Source organism: Ursus arctos, unplaced genomic scaffold (assembly GCF_023065955.2).
Source record: "Ursus arctos isolate Adak ecotype North America unplaced genomic scaffold, UrsArc2.0 scaffold_1, whole genome shotgun sequence".
In the NCBI taxonomy this organism is placed as follows: domain Eukaryota; kingdom Metazoa; phylum Chordata; class Mammalia; order Carnivora; family Ursidae; genus Ursus; species Ursus arctos.
This window is the reverse complement of record NW_026622763.1, coordinates 102,739,999-102,762,405: the sequence shown is the minus strand read 5'-3', so window position 1 is coordinate 102,762,405 and position 22,407 is coordinate 102,739,999. Positions and strand designations below refer to the sequence as shown.

The window sequence follows — 22,407 nt, the reverse complement described above, 5'->3', positions numbered from 1 at the left end:
CAGAATTTGGAATAAAACCAACCATATAACTGAATCAAAAGAAAAACTGCACAGCTGCCCAGACTCTTGAACGAAGTCTGTTTAGAAACCCAAATGTACAAGAAATAGGCAAAAGAAGATGGAAATGTGCAAATGAACACAAGAGTCTAGCAGAGCTATTCTAAAAGTGTGTTAGAAATGGATCCAAGAGCACCTGAGTGGCTCAGTCTGTTAACTGTCTGACTCTTGATTCTGGCTCAGGTCATGATCTCAGGGTCATGACATCGAGCCTCACAACCAGCTCTATGCTTAGCACAGAGTCTTTTTGTCCCTTTCCCCACCCTGTCCTTCCCCCTGCACACACAATCTCTCTTTCTCAAATAAATCTTTAAAAAAAGAAAGAAAAGAAAAGAAATCCAAACACAGGGGGAAATGTTTAGTTTTACTCATAAGATAAATGCAAATTAAAATTACTAAATACCTTTTTTTTTTAAACCTACCGGATTCACAGAGATCAAAAGTTTGATAACATGCCCTGTTGACTCTCATACGTTACAGTATAAATTAGTACCACTCCTATGGGGAACATTGGTGAAATCAAGCAAACTATATATTTTTTTAAAGATTTATTTATTTGAAAGAGACAGTGTGTGCATGCACACACACACACACACACACACACGTGTGTGAGTAGGGGGAGGGACAGAGGGAGAGAATCTTCAAGCAGACTCCTTGCTGAGCACAGAGCCCCACATGGGGCTCAATCTCCTGACACATGAGATCACGACCTGAGCCAAAAGCAAGAGTCTGACGCTTAACCGACTAAGCCACCCAGGCACCCAAATCTAGCAAACTTCAAAATATACATCTTTGTTTTAGTAATAGTGCTTCTATAAATTTATCCAACACATATGTCTTCATGAGAACTGCCATACACAGGATATATAGGGTTATTTATGGCAACATTCATTGTAGGGACAATAGAGTGGAAATAACTCAAATACTGATCAAGGTAAGCCTGGTGGAGACTGGCTATATAAATGGTGGTGCGCTCATACAAGGGAAAACTACACAGCCATTAAAGAGACTGAAGCTACTTCCTCACACACTGACAGGGAACAACCTCTCAGATGTATTGTCAAGTGCTCGAAGCAAATTGCAGGAACAATGTGAGTGAAAAAGGAAAAAAAACTAGTTGCCTCTAATGAGGGGACTGCTGAGAGCTGGGAAACCTCCTTTATAAACCTTTTATCCTTTCAATTTCTGTACCACATACATGAATTATTTAGTTAAAAAAATTATTAAAACAAATAAAGCCTTGCGATTGATTTCTAGTTTTATAGAAACTGTGGTCAGAAAAGATGCATGGCATGACTTTGATTGTTTTTTCTTTTGCATTAGTTGAGACTTGTTTTGTGGCCTAATGTCTCATCTATTCTGGAGAATGTTCCACATGCACTTGAAAAGAATGTGTGTTCTGTTTTAGGATGGAATGTTCCAAATATGTCTATTAAATCCATTGGGTCCAATGTGGAAATTTGGAAAGACCACAAATACATGAATGGGTCAACCAAGAAATCAAAAATTACATGCAAACAAGTGAAAATGAAAACACAATAGTCCAAAATCTTTGGGATGCAGCAAAAGTGGGCTCTAAGAGGGAAGTCTATACCAATATACGCCTATCTAAAAAAGCAAGAAAAATATCAAATAAACAACCCAACCTTATACCTAAAGGAGACAGAAAAAGAACAATCAAAACCCAAACCCTGCAAAAGGAAGGAAATAATAAAGATTAGAGCAGAAATAAATGATATAGAAACAAAAACAACAACAAATCAATGAAACCAGGAGCTGATTCTTTGAAAAGATTAGCAAAATTGAAAAAAACCTCTCTCCAGATTCATCAAAAGAGAAAGAGAGCGAGAGGAAGAGAGGAAAAGAAGACTCAAATAAACAAAATCACTAATGAAAGAGGAAAAATAACAGCCAACACCACAGAAATACAATTATAACCGAATATTATGAAAACCACAAGTTGGACAACTTAGAAGAAATGGATATATTCCTAGAAACATATAAACCACCAAAACTAAATCAGGAATATAAAACTTGAACAGACCATACACTGCCAGCAATGAAACTGAATCAGTAATCAAAAAACTCCCCCCAGAAAACAAAAGCCCAGGATCAGATGGCTTCACAAGCGAATTCTACCAAACATTTAAACAAGAGTTAATCCCTATTCCTCTCAAACTCTCAAAGCTTCCAAATTCATTCTATGAGGCCAGTATCACTCTGATATCAAAACCAGATAAAGACACAACAAAAAAAGAACTACGAGCCAGTATCTCTCATGAATAAAGATGCAAAAATCCTCAACAAAATATTAGCAAACCTAATCCAACAATACATTAAAAAAAAATCATACACCACGATCAAGTGGGATTTATTCTCGGGATGTGAGGTGGTAGAGTATTTGCAAACCAATCAATGTGATATGTCACATCAGTAAGGGAAAGGATAAAAACCATATGATCAATTCAACAGATGCAAAAAAGCATTTGACAAAGTACAACATCCATTCATGATAAAAACCTTCTGCAAAGTAGGTCTAGAGGGAACATACCTCAACATAATAAAGTCCATATAAAAAACCCACAGCCAACATCATCCTCAATGGTGAAAAATATAAGAGATTTCCTCCTAAGATCAGGAACAAGACAAGGATGCCCACTCTCACCACTTTTATTCAACACAGTACTGGAAGTCCTAGCCACAGAAATCAGATGACATAAAGAAATAAAAGGTATCCAAACTGATAAGGAAGCACAAAGCTCTATTTGCAGATGACATGAATACTATATATAGAAAAATCTAAAGACTCCACAAAAAACTACTAGAACTGATAAATGAATTCAGTAAAGTCGCAGAATACAAAGTCAATATACAGAAATCTGTTGCATTGCTATACACTAATAATGAAGCAGCAGAAAGTGAAATTAAGAAAACAGTCCCATGGGATGCCTGGGTGGCTCAGTCAGTTAATTGTCTGCCTTCGGCTCAGGTCATGATCCCAGGATCCTGGGATCAAACCCTACATCGGGCTCTCTGCTCAGCACAGAGCCTGCTTCTCCCTCTTCCTCCACCTGCCGCTTTGCCTACCTGTGCTCTCTCTCTGTCAAATAAATAAATAAAATTTTTAAAACAAAGCAATAGTGATCAAAACAGTACATACTAGCATAAAACAGACACATACATCAATAGAATAGAATAGAAAACCCAGAAATAAACCCACAATTATATAGTCAATTAATTTTCAACAAAGGAGGCAAGAATATGCAATGGGAAAAAGACAGTCTCTTCAACAAATGGTGCTGGGAAACTGGACAGCTACATGCAAAAGAATGAAACTGGACCATTCTTTCACCATATACAAATATAAACCCAAAATGGATTAGAATGAAGAGAGCACAGGCAGTAATTTCTCTTTTTCTAGATTTGTTTCCTGAGGCAAGGGAAATAAAAGCAAAAATAAACTATTAGGACTACAACAAAATAAAAAAACTCCTGCACAGTGAAGGAAACCATCAACACAACTAAAAGGCTACCTACTGAATAGGAGAACATATTTGCAAATGACATATCCAATAAAGGGTTAGTATCCAAAATATATAAAGAACTGATACAACTTAACAACAACAACAAAAAAAACCCCAAATAATCCAATTTAAAAATGGGCAGAAGATACAGACATTTCTCCGAAGAAGACTTACAGATGGCCAACATACACATGAAAAGATGCTCGACATCACTCATCATCAGGGAAATATAAGTTAAAACTACAATGAGATATCATCTCACACCTGTCAGAATGGCTAAAATCAACAACATAAGAAACAACAGGTGTTGGCAAGCATGAGGAGAAAGGGGAATCCTCATGCACTGTTGGTGGGGATGCAAACTGGTGCAGCCACTGTGGAAAACAGTATGGAGGGTCCTCAAAAAATTAAAAATAGAATTACCCTAAAATCCAGTAATCACACTACTGGGTATTTACTCAAAGAATAGAAAAACACTACTTCAAAGGGATACATGCACCCCTATGTTTACTGCAGCATTATTTACAACAGCTAAACTATGGAAGCAGCCCAAGTGTCCAAGTGTCACTGCCAAGTGTCCACTGACAGATGATGTGGGTTGTGTGTGTGTGTATACACACACATACACAACGGAATATTACTCAGCCATAGGAAAGAATGAAATCTTGCCATGCACAACAACACGGATGGAGCTAGAGAGTATAATGCTAAGTGAAATAAGTCAGCGAAAGACACATACCATATGATTTCACTCATGTGGAATTTAAGAAAACAGATTAGCAAAGGAAAATAAGAGAGAAACAAACTAAGAAACAGACTCTTAACTACAGAGAATATACTGATTACTAGACGGGAGGTGGTGGGGGCATGGGAGGATGGGGGAAATAGGTGATAGGGATTAAAAAGTACATTTATCATGATGAAAAATAAAATAAAATAAAACCTTAAGTATATAATACATGCTAAAGACTCCAAAAAAGAGCCTTAGAAGTTTTATTTGAAATGAGAACTTTTGCTTTCATACAAATGATCTTCCAGAATGTATGAGAAAACACTTAGCTCCTCCAACAAGTCTAAGACACCCCAGCCAGAAAAATATCTTCCAGTAGCCTGGGAAGAATTAACCAAAGAGGTCACTAAATTACGGTCAATGGTCTCTGAGAGACCAAGGTGAAAAGGGTGACGCATCAGAGACAAACAGAAGTGGTGCTTAAATGAAGAATGTGGACTTGAAGTACCCACGCACTAGCTCCTAGGACAGGACAGCAACCGAGAGAGTGTCAAATGACAGCGGCAGCCACCAGAGTCGGGCACTTAGTAGTCTCAGGAAATCTGCTGTGTGTTTACAGGTATTTGCACACTACATCTTCTCCACAACCTCACAGAGTGGGTGTTGGGAGAAGAAACTGAGGCCCCACGTCCCCAGGGCTAAGGAAGCAGGGGCCAGGACACCAGGCAGGCTGGCTCCTGACCTCTACCCAAGAGCGGCGTCCCACCTGGATTCCCGGCAAGACTGCAACAGGAATAAGGCCAGGCACGGAGAGCCTGAGGTAGGGGAGGAATCCGCACTCGCCAAGAGTCCTCCCGGGCTCTCAGAACACGCAGTGTCTGGCACGGTGCATTGCCTTTTTGGCAGGGGCACGGGACTGAAGCATCAGGGCAAGGATGACAGGGACAGCTTACTGAGTCATCTGCCCACTGCCCCGCCTGCTCTGACCAGGTTCCCCACGAATGCTCAACGAGAGGGTACAGAAAGTAGGTCTGGAGGATGATGACGAGGGCAGTCCCTGACTCACCAGCCACATCCTGTCCAGCAATTCCTAGTCACACATTTATCTGGATGTGCCTCTCACTCGTAAATGTGACCTTAAATGACAAAAAGATCAAGATCCTGCAAACTTTGTCGTGCTGGAACCACGGGCCAAACCAAACAACCTGAATAGTAATGAACACGAGGCTCTGGGCCTGAGACGGTCCGAAGGCTATGATAAGCAGGGAGGACAGACATGCAGCTCAGACTGAGGGCCACTCAGACACTCTTGTCAGATTAGCGGGTCCAAAAAATAATAAAAGTAACAGGCAGACTTCTGCTTCCAGCAAGAAGCTTAGACATACTTTTTCCTATTCCTCTGGCTAAGTACAACTAAAACCCTGGACATTAGACACTTTAAAAATGAGAAGCCTCTGAAAGGTGGAGAGAAGAGCGCAGAGAGACTAGGGGCCTCGGGACCTCAGAATGACACGCAGCAGAGCTCCTGGGGTCTCTGTTGGCCTCAGGCATCATAGAGCGGAGCTGAGGAAGCCAGCTGCCAGAAATAGTTAAAAAGTCCACCAAAAGCCTGCTCTCTCTAGCCATGGGACCAGGAAAGAGGCAACCTAACAAGGCAGAAATCAATAGCAGAGTTGCCAGTAACCACTCTACTCTAGCCAGACACCACGGAGAACACTGTGGCCCTCACCCCCACCGTGCCAGGCAGAAACGAGGCGCTCCAGCAGAATAGCTGGATAGCGTCCAGAGAAGGCCAAGTAGAAACGTCCATCCCTGCAGACCACACCCCAGGGGTGTCAGGGGATGTATGGAGGCAAACAAGCACAGCGAGAGGTATTCCACCTCATTAGCCAGTAAGGAAATGCTGATTAAGATCACAATGCACTATTACTATACACCTACTAAGTGGCTTCAAATAAGAAACAGTGACAACACCAAATGCTGGAGCGGATGTGGAGAAACTAGCTCATGTTGCTGGTGGGCATGTAAAATCCTATAGCCACTCTGCCAGTTCGTTGGGCAATTTCTTAAAGAACCAAACATGCAGCTACCATATGACCCAGCAATTCCACTCCTGGACATTGATCCCAAAGAAATGAAGACTTGTATTCACACAAAAACCTGTCCGTGAATGTTCATAGCAGCTTTATCTGCAGTCACCAAAAACTGGAAACAACCCAGGTGTCCTCTAGCGGTAAATGACTGAACACACTGTGGCACACCCTTCCATGGAACACCACTCAGGAAGAAAACGCAACAACTATCATACACGAAACAACCCGGGTGGAGCTCCAGGGAGTTCGGCTGAGTGAAAAAAGCCCACTCCCAAAGGTTCTACTCCGTATGTTCCCATTTATACAGCATTCTTGAGATGACGAAATTACAGAAATGAGCAAATCCGTGGTTGCCAGGGGTTAAAGAAAGGAGTGGGTGTGGCTATAAAAGGCAACCCAGGGATCCTTGTCGAGATGGAAACATTCTGGTTCTTGACTGTATCAATGTCAACATCCTGGTTGTGATGTTGTACCACAGTTTCCCAAAACATTACCACCGGGGGAGACTAGGTAGAGAACACAAAGGATCTCTGTATTATTTCAATTCCAAGTAAATCTACAATGATCTCAAAATAAAAGGCTTAATTAAAAATAAGTAACCACAATCCACTTTCTAAAATCTAATATGTTTAAATTGGGAAAATAGGGAGTAACTCCAGAACAATGCTGTATTTCTTAAGGACAAGGGCATCTATGGTCTCCCTCGGCACAAATTAAAAGTGTAATCTTATCTTGTTAAAGTCATTTGTAGGTAGTGCAAACTCATGAAATATGTGGACACACCTTTGGTGCACATTCTCTAAGAAATCCCAATCACGTCCTCTCCATATGCCTGAGTTCAAGTAAGCACACAGGAGGGTCACAGAGCTCTGTTATCCGGCTGTGACATGTGGCCTGGTACTCGAGCCTGAGCGAGAGCGCACCGGAGATGGCAGGACGTTTCTACACACAACAGTGCTTGAAAAAAATCAATGAAGCTGCATCTCGTGTCAGCCACAAAGGAAGGACGTCAGAGCCACAGGTCCTGCCCTCGCACGGCACCACTTCCTAGGTGGGCCGACCCCAGCAGCCCTGCCCCAACTGCAGGTGCACGCAGGATAAACCCGAAACACGTACAACACAAGCTGCCCCCCAGCTCCAGACCCACAGATCCCACTGCCAACCGGACAGGCCCCTGGGGTCCCACTCCCACATTTAGATGTGTCCTTCTGCCAATGGTCCCCCCACAGGCCAGCTTCACCTCCTCTCCCACGCTCAACCCTCATGTTTGGGTTCCAAATTCTTCCTTTCTTCTCAGAAGTAAATTCAAGCAGCTTTCACTTGAACAGACAAGACCGCTGATCCCATGGAGCTTTCATTCAACTGTAGACAGGAAAATAATACTAAATACTACCATAAAGTAAATTACATTCTATGGAGAGTAGTGACCAGTGACAAATCTATGGAAAAAAGAGAGATCAGAAAAAGGTCATCAGTGTGAACAGACCCTTTTCCTCATTGGAAAAGACTGGAAGGACATGGAAGGGAAGGGGTGGGCCACAGCCTGAAGCAGGAGCACAGCTGGTGGCTAGAGCCAAGTGAACCAGGGGAGAGGAGCCTGGGATGAACCTGGAGAAGCAACAGGCCACAGAGTGTCATGCAGGCACCACTAAGAACTTTGGCCTTTACACCAAGTGAAATGGGGAGCTGTGGTGCTTTTGAGCAGAAGGCCGACATGTGATTTAGGTTTCAAAAGCATCGTTCTCGGGATGCCTGGGTGACTCAGTCGGTTAGGCGTCTGCCTTCGGCTCATGTCATGATCCCAGGGTCCTGGATTGAGCCCCGCATTAAGCTCCCTGCTCAGCGGGGAGCTTGCTTCTCCTTCTGCCTGCCACTCCCCCTGCTTGTGCATGCTCTCTCTCTCTCTGACAATAAAATCTTTTTTAAAAAAACATAGAAATAAAAAGCATCATTCTGGTTGCTTTATTGAAAACAGAACATAAGGGGCAGGGCAGAAGTCAGTACCCTTTGGGGAGGGTGCCCAGCAATCCCATGGAGAGAGAAAGGAAGGGGAGCGACTGGCTGCACTCTCACGTGTCCTGAAGGCAACAGGGTTTCAGGACAGACTGGATCTGGTATGGGACAAAGAGGAGCCAACAACTACCCCCTGAACAGCTGGAGAGATGGAGCTGCCATCCTGGGATAAAGAAGGCTGTGAACAGGACTTGCAGTTGGGGGAGGGGTCTGTAGCTCAATTTTGGACATGCTGAGGCTGAAGTGTCTATCAAAATTTTGACCATGTCCAATGTCTTACCTCATGCATGAGGACTTTACCTTGCCATCAGCCTGCATTAAAAAAAGAAATGAGAGCAGGGCGCCTGGGTGGCTCAGTTGTTAAGCGTCTGCCTTCGGCTCAAGTCATGATCCCAGGGTCCTGGAATCGAGCCCTGCGTCGGGCTCCCTACTCAGTGGGAAGCCTGCGTCTCCCTCTCCCACTCCCCCTGCTTGTGTTCCCTCTCTCGCTGTGTCTCTATCAAATAAATAAAATCTTAAAAAGAAAGAGAGAAAGAGAGAAAGAGAGAAAGAGAGGAAGGAAGGAAGGAAGGAAGGAAGGAAGGAAGGAAGGAAGGAAGGAAGGGAGAAAGAGAGAAAGAGAGAAAGAAAAAGAAATGAGAGGGGTGCCTGGGTGGCTCAGGCAGTTGAGCATCTGACTCCTATTTTGGCTCAGCTCATGATCTTAGGGTTGTGAGATCAAGCCCTGCATTGGGTTCCACCCTGAACGTGGAACCTGCCTAAGATATCTCTCTCTCCCTCTGCCCCTCCCCACACCCTTTCTCGAAAGAAAGAGAGAGAGAGATAGATAGAGAGAGAGAGAGAGAGAGAGAGAGAGAAAGAAAGAAAGAAAGAAAGAAAGAAAGAAAGAAAGAAAGTTCTTTCATAAGTTACCACTCAAAAGTTACTCATAAGCTACCATGCTGGTGGTAGTTTAAAAAAATTAAGTTTTAGAGAGCAATCCCACAATATTTCATCATGCTGAAGATGTTCACACCTGACAATTCTACCCTTAGAAACACTCTAGAAAAACTCGTGCCCATGTGCCCAGGGAGGCGGGTATAAGAATGGCAATGCTGTTTGTAACAGCCAAAGCTGGGAAGACACAGGTCCACAGTGGACCACTACATAAACCACAAACTAACAACCAAACACTGTGATCCTCTGACAAGGGCTGTACTTGCAAAAGTTCTGAGGTTCATGCCCCACTCCCCAGAAATTCAATAATCAGTCATTTTTAACATTGAACCACTTAACTGAAGACAGATGTGTCCACACAGATAAATCTTGGAAACACAATGCTGGGTGAGAAGAGCAAGTTGCAGGAGATGTATGGTATGATACCATTTACTCAAAACTGTAAACCTGGCCAAATACTCTATGTTATTTATACCTACATATGAAAGAAGAGAAAGGATTTTAAAAAATGCAAACAAGCGATAAATACCAAATTCAGGACTACGATGACTCTGGGGAAGGAGGGCAAGAGGGGTGGGTAGGACCCAGAATACTAAGGACTTCAAGTATATCCATACTGTTTTGTTCTCAGGCTGGGAAGAATACACAGTTGTTCATTGTGTTACTTTTTGAATGCCTGAAATGTTTAATAGTTTTTTAAATGTTAAACGTTTTGGCACAAAAATATGCTAAAATACACAAGTCAGAGCTTGAGACACACACAGTGTGCCCTGTATTTATAGTTTATAGTTTACTGTATGTATCTTGATAAAAATACATACACGCAGTATGTATAGTTTATAGTACTTGTAGTTTATAGTCTAGCCTTAGAGAAAGGAATGGGTCAGCCTGAAACCATGCCTGCAGACGGATTCTGCTGGTAAAATGGAGGGACCGCCAGGGAGCCTGAACGTGGTGTGGTGTTCGCACACACATTCACTCACCCACATAACGCCCTCCTCCAGGGGCTCCCATGGCTGCTACACACACCCGGCTGCCTCCACTGGCTACCGTGCATTTCATGGCAGACACAAACTATTCCTAATTTGCCTCTCCAATTTCTCGTCCTAGAGTAGATGCCTGCGTGCGGAAGAACTGGCTGAGTGTGTGAAAGAAAATAAGGCTAATGGCTTATGAAGGGAGGAAGGGGAAGGGACTGGCTGGACTGCTCAGAAGGAAGCTTTTAGAGACCAACAAAGAAACCTCTCCAACACACCCCTTTCTGTGAATCATGAGGGTGGCAGCCACCGGAAGCTAATATCAAACTGCAGAAACTTCCTTTTTGAGGATTATCAAAGCACACAGAGATACATGTCCCGTTGCTGGAGGACAAGCCGGCTCAGTAAGTCTTGGTGGGGGCACACAGCGTGCACCAGAGGGGGCAGGACAGCGCAGCAGTTACGACAGACAGAGACATCAGAGAGCCACTGGTGCAAATGACCTGTCTCTAGGCCTCAATTTCTTAACCTCCAAAATGGGTATCAGCACCTGTCCCCTGGGGTCATTCTGAGGGTGAAGAAGGTAGGCCACAATTGCGGTTAGCAGCAGGCGCCATCCCCTGCTGTCCTCCAGCAGGAAGTTACTGCCTGGTCCGCGGGCCAGCACAGGTCAGAGTGTAGACGGCAACGCACGGGAGCAGATGGTTGGCTCCCCGGCTGCTCCTACAGCGAGATGGCACCGTCATAGCGGACAGCAGGGCACAGGGGACACCGAGCAGCTCATGTGGGCATCTGGTCAGCAGCTGTCTGAAGTACTATCCGACACCACCGGGAGAAAATCACTTGTCTACAGCGCTTCCAATAAGGAGGGAGTGCTCCACCTGAACGGACCATTTCCCGGCTCCGCAGTGCTTGTCTTGGGAATGCTGGGGTGAAATGTCTCCTGTGAAAAAGTTCAGTTCAGACAATGGAAATTCATCACAGGGAAGTGTATCTGACCTGCAGGCTTTCTGTCTGACCAGGTGGGGACCAAAGATGTTTCTAGCATGTGGGTGAAGTCACATCACCAAGTCTGTGGCTTTAAAAATCCCAGCCTTCCACCTCTAAGAAACACAAGACAAAACCTTCTAGAGATGCTTACAATAATCTTCGATTCCTTCCACTCACTGCATTTTAAATCCTTACATTTTAACTGCTCTCCCCCCGGCTTCACACAGTTTCACTGCCCACCGACACCTGGGACTCTTACCTGCCGCTCTCCCCTCTTGCAGAACATTTTCCGACCGCTCAACATGGATCAGAATTGAAGTGGCCCAGCAAAAACAAAAATCGAGTTTTAAAACCGATGTACAAGACCCTGTGGATCGCCAAAGGAGAGCAGAGACACTGGAGTAACAAATCAGCACCCTGAAGTTCAGTCACTGACCAGAAGAGGAGCAAAGGGACAGTGTCCAGGCAGGATTAGGAACCTGGAAATACTGTGCTAAATATAGCTCCCCAGCCTGCGGGACTCGGAAAGGTGGCCAAGAATAAGTATCTGGCGCGTTTGGTAATTTCTGTCACTTCCTGTTACTCACATCCTGCTGTTCTGATGCTGCCCAAAACGCTGGATTCGCCATACACACAAATCCCCACCTTGAAGCCCCCTGAGACACGGACTATTCAAAACAGCTGGGATGTGCGTAGACGGCAGACTTCCTCACGGAGGGCCATACCAAAAACAAAAATAGCACCACACAAACAAGCGCTAGGAGGTCCCTGGGCGAAATCAGCCCCAGAACGCAGGTTCAGACCCCCCAGGTCCCCCACTGCATGTGGCCTGACACCCAGAGTAGCCCAGGCATGAACTGCTGCCGGGGCGCTTCTCTCTAAAGCTGCACCCATCTCCAGTCTCAGGGCAGCTCTGAAGGCAAAAGGGGACCCCCGCCCCCCACAGTGATTCCACCTGCCCAGGGGCCCACAGCACACCAGATAAGCACCCTCCGCCCCACCCAAGCTCCAACCCTCCTGAGGAGACCAGTCCCCGGGAACACACGACACTCAGGCAGAGAGCAAAGCCAACTGGGCCAGAGGCCAAAATCCCGTGTAATTCATCAGAGGACAGATTTTTAAAAAGGAAGAAAAAGCAAGATGAAACAAAAAGGGCAAGTTATACCTAAAACTGAAATGGGACAAAAGTATTTGGGGTTACTGATCTAGTCAGTATTTCGACCATGCTTTATTAACCTTTGAAATGTGCTCAACGTGGGGAAAACCTTAGAGATTATAGGTGGCCCTGAGCGGGTGCTGGAGGCAGACAGACCCTGGCAGAGGAAGGAGGGGGATCGCCAAGAAAGAGCACCCCAGGTGTGGAGGTGGTACCCCACACCACATCTCCCCCACAGCAGGCAGGAAACAAGAAGCTGACGTGCAGAAGGCAAAACACAACGTGCCTCCGACAGCCAAGCACATAACCTAAATCTCCAACAACTCACGCCACGAGCGCACGACGGAACATCACACAACCAAGCTGTGCAAGTGCAACACAAGCACGTATTCGTGGACACAGATGTTCAGAATATAATGCATTATTTTATGTTCATTATTTTTTATTAGGCTCCATGCCCAACGTGGAGCCCAATGCGGGGTCTGAACTCATGACCCTGAGATCATGACCTGAGCTAAGAGTCAGATGCTTAACTGGCTGAGCCACCCAGACACCCCCAATATAATGCATTTTAAAAGCAGGTTACAAATTAGTATGTATAAATGATCCCACTGTTATACTATGTACTGATATTCACAAGAAAACACCTACCATTTGTCTATAGCAGAGTTTTTCAACCTTGGCGCTACTGACATTTTCAGCCAAATAATTCTTTGCTGTCCCCGACAACACTGTAGGATGTTGAGTGGCATTCCTGGACATGCCAGTAGCATGGATTCCACCCACTCCAGCCCCCACATGTCAACCCAAAGTGTCTCCAACTGCCAAATGTCTTCTGTCCAAGTGGTAAATCCCACCTTCCCATCCCCGTTCCCTCCCATGTTTGAGAACCACAGGTCTCTATAAAAGTGTATCTAGGATCTCTGGACACAGTCAGTGATAAGACTTCTGAGTGTTTTCTACATGTTATCTGTATAAAAAAGTGAGTAACACACCAATCTTAGCATGAGTAAAACATTACAGGTGGTCTTGCTATAATGCAGTTTTTGAGTTGCTGCAAAGCTTCACATTCAGAATGAAAATAAGTCTCATGGGAAAGAATGAGCTGGGACAGACGCTCAAAACCCTTGCAATTCTGTAACCAAGCATTAGAAACAAAAGCAATAAAAGTACACATTTTTAAAGTACATGAGGAAATACTACAGTGAATACAGAACTTTACCTTTCATTTTTTTTTAAAGATTTCTTTATTTGAGACAGAGAGAGCAGAGGACAGGGGTGCAAAGAGAGGGAGAGAGAAAATCTCAAGCTGACTTCCCGCTGAGACCAGAGCCCAACGCAATGTGGGGCTCGATCTCACGATCCCAAGATCATGACCTGAGCCGAAATGAAGAGTCAGACACTCAACCGACTGAGCCACCCAGGTGCCCCAGAACTTTACCTTTTAAAAAAGTGAAGGAGCTTGATGGATGGGAGGGAGTCTGTGGCTGAGTTAGACTGGCAAAATGCATAAAGATCTAAGATACAATAAGCAATTCCCAGGCAGAGCCCCAAGGCCCCAAGCCCAGGGCTGTGCTCCTCCGGGGCTAGACACACCCTGGCTAGCGATGGTCCCTTTCACAGGCTGGGCCAGTGCACTTGAGAGAGAAACACAGCAGCAGAAGGGGCTGTGACTGAATCTGCCTCTCGGCTACCACACAGAGGGAAAAATTAGCTCCAAGTCATTAGCTCAAGCACTAGGGTCATTATTATCCCAGTGATAATGGAATCTAAATGAAAGTACCCCGGCAGGGGTCTTGAAGGGATGTGGAGATGGAGGGAGTGTGATGGGAACACTTGGACAATCTTAAATTTGGCCGCTCCCATGCTGTCACAATCCATCTGTTTTTATCTGGGATTATTTGATGCCAAGTCTGCACACAGCCAAGTGCATCTACGGTAACATTACAGTCAACAAGTATTGGGAGAAGACAAGAAGAGACATAGCAGCCTCTACAGCCCAAGGTCAGCCACGCACTTTTCTGATCACTGAAGGTCAAGCTATCAGGCACTTAAGACTTCCCAGAGCAAAGAACACGTGCATCTGCTGACTTGCCAGGTGTCCGCCCTCAGGACAAAGTCTTGTGCACACCTTGACTGATGAGCTTATCTCAAGGATGTTTGCACCTCCAATACTTCCAATGCTTAAGTAAACCAGGGACTAGCTACCAGGCAACAGTCGTCGCAGCCAGAAAAGAGACAAATACCACACAAGGGGGAAAACAAGGTTTACAAAGAATTTCGGAAAGGGCATATTTACATCACATTACTGCATAAAACAAAACAAGCAAAAGGGCAGGACACACAGCACGAAAAACTGGAAGCTGAAATTTCAGGTGGTGAGACTGCACGGTTTTTCTCTTTTTCTGTCTTCTGTATTTTCCACATTTTCTAAAGTAAAAAATGTTTTAAAATACATCTCTGCCTCTTTCTTCTTCTTCCTCTTGTTCGTCTTTTTTTACCCACAAACTCAACATCTGGGACAAAAAAAACTAACCAGCTGCCTATGCAATTAGCATCTTCCCCTTCTACCTTCCAGAATGGCCCTGCTGTTCCAGGCAGCCTCCTGCACAGCCTGGCTACCAGCACATTTCCCACAGCCCCTGCAACTCAGGGAAAGCACTGGGGGCACTCCCAGGGAAGCTCTTTGAAAAGACAGAACAGCACAGGCCGCCCTGGCCCTGGCCCGCCTCCTCCCTGCGGCTCCTGCAGCCGGCACCTAGCCCCATGAGGGGACCCGCACAGTGGAAGCTGGGTCTCTGCCGACCTCGGGGCTCCACACCAGCCCCAGATGCCGGCCCCTGGTCTTTCCGAGATGAGAGAGAAACAAACTTCTGCCTTATTTAAACCACTGTTACCTATGTTTCCTGTTCAACATCCCAAACCTAACCTTGAGACACCAACCTCACCATCACAGACCAAGGCATAGAAATGGAATCTTCTTTCTCTTCCGGGTCAATAACTTGATTTTTCTGTTAACTAGGACTGAAAACTCTCAACTCAAATGGGCAGCAACACCAAGGGAGCTTGATTTAATAGAGTAACAGTAAGGTTGAAACAACAACACTGAAAATCAAATCTGAGGACATAAGTCAGGGCCAGGCAAACTCTACAGCCTGCCACCTGTTCTTTAAAGAAAGTTTTATGGGAGCACAGCCATTCCTGTTTATTTACATATTGTCTGGACTGCTACATACAGCCAGAGAGACCCTATCACTCACAAAGCCTAAAATATCTGGCCCTCTACAGAAGAAGTCTGCCGCTAACTGCAGATATATAAATCATTGCTCACATACACCCCAGGAACAGCATGAAGAGAATTTGATGTGGAAGGGTTAAATATAACGTGTTGCAAAAAAAAGATGGAATTTGCACGTTGTCCCTTCTCTCTGCCTCTGGCTCCACAAAGGAGAGGCCTCCATTCTGTTCCCAGAGAAACCCCTGCATGCCTGGCAATAGTTCATGCTCAATGAATTCTCACAGAATTGAACACGTCCCAGTTACATGAAGGGCCACTTACCGAGCAATTTAGGATGAAAACCCTTGTGACTGTGGAACATACCACAGTGATGTATTCTGGAGCATAACTCCCCTCACACACCCTGTCCCTACCTCACAGGGAACACTTCTGGGTGGTTTACCCTGCACACTGAGGAGTTCCACATTCTCCCCCTTTCCTGTGATTCAGTCCGGGAGCCATGTTGTCTGAGAAGACCGCACCCCACACTGAGGCCACACGGCGACATGTGTGAGAATGTGCTCAAGTCTTGCTCCTGACAAAGCACAAGGCCAGGAGAAGCAGAATCGGAGGCATGGGTCCTGTCCACCCCTTTCCATGTCCCTCACATCTCTGCCCTCCTGGACAATCCACCATGTAAGATGCAAGGGACAGCCACCTCCTCTTCTCCAGGACTAACTCTGAGGAAAATGGCTTCAGACATTTTACCAACACTGTGAAGGTTTCACATCTGATGGTCGTGATGCAAAGCTGGAGGAGGAGGAGGGGACAAAGACGCTGTGCGTGAGCCCTTGCTCTTCACAACTCATAGTTGTCAAAGGGCCCTACTAAGGTTCAGCCAGAAGCTGAGGTCACAGACTCACACACACGCCTAGGACTGGACGACCATGTGCCCCAACCCCGTTTCATGCATTAGGAAACAGACACCCAGAGGACAGGTGACTCCCCAAGGCCACACTGCTATAGGAGGCAGAGTGGGGGTCAGAAGACAGCTGGCCAACTGGTCACCTCCAGGGCACGATGTGGCCTGTGGAGAGCCCTCCTTGAGGGATGGAGTGTCTGACCCACGTGGTCTGGGGGAGCTGCTGAGTGCCGGCAGGGGCTCAGGAAGGACACAGGACCATGAGGAGCACAGCTGTTGTTCTCAGCTCCTGCGCCCAACCTCTGCAGCTGTTGAGAGGTGCAGAGAACCAGCCACTGAGACGCAAAGGAGGGAGGGGGCACTAGACCCCTCTAGATGCCAGGGACCGGAACAGAGTCATGTCCTCTCAGAGATGCCCAGTCTAAATCACACTGTCCTCTCTAACTCCCCGAGTGACTAATGTACTTGGTCCAGAACGGTCATGTGTAAGCGATCCAGGAAAGGACATCTAAGACCATATTCCCAGTAAGGCAGGTAAATCACACACAACATCAACTGCCTTTTGGGATAATCTTGCCCCATGTATAACCCCCGTTCCTAACTCTAAACAATTTATCCCTTTCCTCTGACCAAGCTTCCTGTATTCCTCTGGTATTTCAAGTATATTTCAAAACTGAAAAGAAGTCATTCCAACCACAGGATTTCACATTTTAAAAAACCAAAACAGAAAAAGGGTTGAAAAAACTTTTTTTCCCTTGGCAAGTCCTGACTCAAAGGGTCTGTCTACCGGGCTGTGGATGCATCACTGGGTATTTGAATAGCCACCGTGGGAGGGCATGGCATGCGGGTTGGCGGAGGCCAGCTGGCCTGACTCAGGAGCCATCTCCCTTTGTCATGGCACAGCTATGACACAGTCCCGTGTGTATGGAGAAGACAGGAAAGCTTCCCAGAGATGCCAAGTGACAGACACACAGCAACCAACAGATATTTATAGAACGCCTACTTTGTGCCCGGCATAGCTCTGGGGTGCTGGAATAGAGAGTGAGTCAGTAAGCACCAGGACATCCCTTTTCTCGTAAAGCTTACACCTCTCCCTCCGACAAACAGAAATCAGAAGGAGAAAGAAAGGGTGCATCTGTTAATGTTGACATAAGAGAAAATCTAAATAGCCTATATCCATTATAAATTTTAACTTATGGGGGCTCCTGGGTAGCTCAGTCAGTTGGGCATCTGACTCTTGATCTCAGTTCAGGTCTTGATCTCGGGGTTCTGAGTTTGAGTTGCGCGTTGGGCTTCAAGCTGGATGTGGAGCCTACTTTAAAAAAAAAAGGCTAAAAAATTTTTATTTATGATAAAAAAATGTCAAAAGGTATTATCAAAAACCTTTCCAAAAAGAAAACTCCACACCAAGTGTCATTGGTAAGTTCTAGCAAGAATTTAAGAAATAACACCAAACTTAATCAAAAAAATAGAGGGGGGAACAACAATATCACCCCCTTCTGTTATGAAGCCAGTTTATATGTTTTATAAAGCCAACTTAACCTAAGTACGAAAACCCAACGAAGGTAAAAGGAAAGAAAAAACTACAGATCAATATCTCTCATGGATATAGAGGCAAAAATTCCTAACAAAATAATAGCAAGTTGAATTTAACAATAAATAAAAAGGATATTATGAGGAAATAAGGTTTGTCTCAAGAATACAAGGTTGGTTTAACACTCGAAAATCAATTTCATTTGCCCTTTAACAAAATTAAGGGAAAAACAAACATATGATCACTTCAGTAGATGCAGAAAAGCATCTGACAACACTCAATACTCACTCATAATAAACATTCTCAGCAAATAAGAAAATCCTCAAACTGATAAAGGGCACCTACAAAAAGCCTGCGACTAATATCATACTCAATAGTAAAAAGCTAAATTGTTTTCTATTAAGATTAGAAGAAATGAAAATATTTCTGCTTTCACTACTTCTCTTCATTATACCAGCAGTCCTAGCTTTTGCAATGAGGCAAGAAAAAGAAATACAAGGCATCTGGGTAAGAAAGAAGTACAGCTGTCCCTATTTGCAGATGACAGAACTGTTCATTTAGAAATTTCTGAGGAATCTACAAAACAACTCCTAGAATTAATAAGTTATTTCCCAAGATCACAAAATCCATTATATTCTTTTTTTTGCAGCAAATGAAACATATTTTTTAATTTTATTTATTTAATAGGAACAAAAATTATAAACTACATAGGAATGAATCTAACAAAAGATATTAAAGATATCTACCCTGAAAACCACAAAGCTCTGCTGAGAGACATTAAAGACTAAATAAATACAGAGTTATATCACATTCATGGGAAAATTCAATGTCATTAAGATAGCGATCCTCCCCAAACTGATTTAGAGATTTGATGCAACTTCAATCAAGATTCCATTAGGTTGGAACATCTTGATCTCGGGGTTGTGAGTTTGAGCCCCACACTGGGTGCAGAGATTACTTAAAAATAAAATCTTAAGAAAAAAAAAACTCCAGCAAGCTTATTTTGTAGAAATGAACTATTTTTAAAATTTACAAGAAAATGGAAAGGACTTAGAAATAACCAAAGCAACTTTAAGAACAAAAGTTAGAGGACTTGCAGACGCCTGGGTGGCTCAGTAGGCTGAGCAGCTGCCTTCGGCTCAGGTCATGGTGTCAGTGTCCTGGGATGGGGCCCCACATCAGGCTCCCTGGTCAGCGGGGAGCCTGCTTCCCCCCTGCCTTCCACTCCCCCTGCTTGTGCACTCGTGCACTCTCTGACAAATAAATAAAATCTTGGGGGGGGGGGGGAGTTAGAGGACTTGCCCTGTCTGAGTTTAACACTTATTGTGAAGTTATAATAATCAAGAAAGTGTGGTCTTGAGGTAAGGTTAGACATATAGACCAATGGAACAGGACAGAAAGTCTGGAAATAGATTCACAAACATATGGTCAACTGACTTGTGGCAAAGGTGTCAAGGTGATTCATAAGAAAAGGCTCTTCAACAATGCTGCTGGAAAACTGAACACCGCTAAGGAAAAAAATGAACATCAACTCTTACCTCACGTTCCACACAGAATTAACTGTACGTTAGTCATAATCCTCACTTCTAGAAAACAACGTTCGCAATACTAACGCAGAAAAAGGTTTCTTGGATTGAAAAACAAGCATGAACCATAAAGAAAAAAACTGATGAATTCAATTTCACCAAAAAGAATGACTCTGTTCTTCTAAAGATGCCATACACAAAAAAGGCAAGCCACAGATTGGGAAGAACATTCATAACACATACGTCACACAAAGAACTTATATCCAGAATATATAAAGAAATCTTAAAACTCAATAATAAGACAACCAATTCAATGCAAAAATGGACATATGATTCTACCACCACCTCACAAAATAACACAAACAAATGGCCAACAGGCACATGAAAAGACGCTGACGTTATTTGTCATCAGGGAAATGGAAATGAAAATCACAATGAGATACCACTACGTATCTATTGGGGCACGTAAGATAAAAGACTGACTCCGGCAGAGGCCGGTGAGAAGGCAGAGCAGCGAGTCGCCCTGCACTGCGGGCAGCTGTATGAAATTCCAGGCACTCTGGAAAACAGCTGAGCAGTTTCTCATAAAGTTAAGCACACACCTACTATATGACCCAGCAATTCTCCTAGGTTCTTACCAAGGGACATGAAAACATATGTCCACACAAAGACTTGTAACAAATGTTGACGGCGGCTTTATTTGCAATAGCTCAAAGTTGGAAACTGCTCAAATGCCCACCAACAGGTAAATGGATCAACAAATTGGGGGAAAAGAACACACTGTTGATACACCCAGTGTGGAAAATTTTCAAAATCATTATATTGAGCCAAAGATGCCATAAAAAGGGGGACATACTTCCAATTTATACTGAATTATTCTTCAATTCAATTTACATTGAATTACTCCATTTATACAGAATTCTTTAAAAAAGCAAAATAATGTTAAAGACAGAAAATAGTTCCATGTTTGTCTGGGGAGGGGTGCAGAGAGAGGATGGATCACGAGGAAGCTCTTCGGGGGGGATGGAAATGTTAGTTACCCTGTCTGGTGACAGTGTCAACACGGGTGGGGGTGTGGCAACTCAACAAGCCGTGCACTTTAAACAGCACAGTTCACTGTACAGCAATTCTACCTCAACTAAGTTATAAAAATAACGTTAACATATCTTGGTGCACTGCAATATTCTTTAAAGGACAGGGTGGACCTTTCTCTGAATGACTACAGCGACCATATAGTTTTATCATCCAAGCCAGGAAATTTCTGCAAGTCAAAGTGAGTGCTAAAAATAATTAACGGTGTTATCTCATCTACAACAGGGTGTGTGAACTGGCAGTGCCCTGGACAAAGCAGCACTTACGGCTTTGGGAACAACAAATACCCAGTCTATCCCTTCGTGTGATTAGATACTTGTTGCATAAAGCAAACCACAATGTTCATTCCTCAGAAGACAGAGAGCCAGAGCTGGCATTGGCTGGAGGATCAGCTACGCCTGGGCCCCTGCCTTCCAGTCACAGAAGCGGTCCTGGTCTTCAGTGTCAGGGGCAGGACAGGAGCCAAGGCTCCTGCCTCAAGGTCAGTGTCCCTCCAGCCCCACCAAGGACGGGATGGGGACCAACCCCACTCCTAACTATTCTCCAAATGTGCGATTACTCTGATCCACCATCTTTGGACTTTTACAGCCAGCAAACACCAGGCAACAGTGAAGAGGGCACATGACACAGACCAGGTTTTCTAATGCACGTCCAGCAGGGGGCGCCTGGCTGGCTCAGTCAGTGGAGCACGTAACTCCTGCTCTCAGGGTCGGGAGTTCCAACCCCAGGATGGCCAAGGAGCCTCCAAAAAAAAAAAGTCCGGCAGGGACAGAGGCCAGCCTGGGTAGGACCTGAACGGCCCTGTGCAGGCAGCGTTCCCAGCCTTCTGTGAGCACCTCAACCCCAGGCTGAGGTCTGGAGGTTTAGCTAAACATCCTGTACAGAACTGGTACAGCAGCTCCTACAGTCCTCCTGACTAAAAAAAGGGGCGGGGGGGGGGGGGGGAATCACATGTTTCATTTCTGAGTTTACATTTCAAAGCAGGTGCTTTGGCTGGGGTGGGGGGGAGACTATTGAGTCAATAAACAGCAGTCTCCCCACCACAGAGCTGGGAATTATCTTAATTTGATAACAAGTTGTTTCAAGGAAATAAAAAGCTCCTACTCACTGCTCTACCTACTCTGGAATACCAGATTATTCTGGGACAGGAAAGCAGGGTTTTTTAAACATAATATCCTACAGAATGATATCATTTTCCTAACTTTCAAGGAAAAAAAACCAGACAGGACTTGGCGCAATCATATCCCTGGTACACATACCAAAGAATACTGGGTAAAGGAGGACTAAAGTTATTAATTTCCTAGACACCCTAAGAAAAAAACTCAATCACATCCACACACCTTCTCCATGGTTTCTTTTCCCAAAGAACTCTTTCTTTACGAAAGTAATGGAGTCAAACTACAGGCTCTCGACTGTCCATTTGGTTTTTGTTTCCTCTATCATTTGTAAATAAAAACAATTAGAAGTGTTAACAATTCTCACACACACACACACACACACACACACACACACACACGTACTGTGAAAATGGCCTAGATTTCACAAGTGCAACCCCTACTCTGTAACACCACACAGTCCAGGCAAGTGACAAGAGTCCTCCCCCTCCCCCCATCCTAAATATACTTAACAGAAACCCACCA

At 44.6% G+C, this 22,407-nt stretch overlaps 1 protein-coding gene across 4 annotated transcripts in view; it reads right to left on the bottom strand.

Moving 5' to 3' along the window:
- DGKD (diacylglycerol kinase delta) overlaps positions 1-22,407 on the bottom strand; it is a 112,250-nt gene that overhangs the window by 43,791 nt on the left and 46,052 nt on the right. Inside the window, exon 1 of one of the 4 annotated variants that reach the window (XM_044380740.3) lies at positions 11,580-11,795. The exons of 2 other annotated variants lie outside the window; for them this stretch is intronic. In XM_044380740.3, coding sequence (XP_044236675.1) covers positions 11,580-11,624 — 45 coding nt within the window. In that variant the 5' untranslated portion in view covers positions 11,625-11,795. Of the gene's footprint in view, positions 1-10,608; positions 11,272-11,579; positions 11,796-22,407 lie in introns of those variants that run through there. One more of the 4 variants, XM_048214262.2, reaches the window with a different exon arrangement.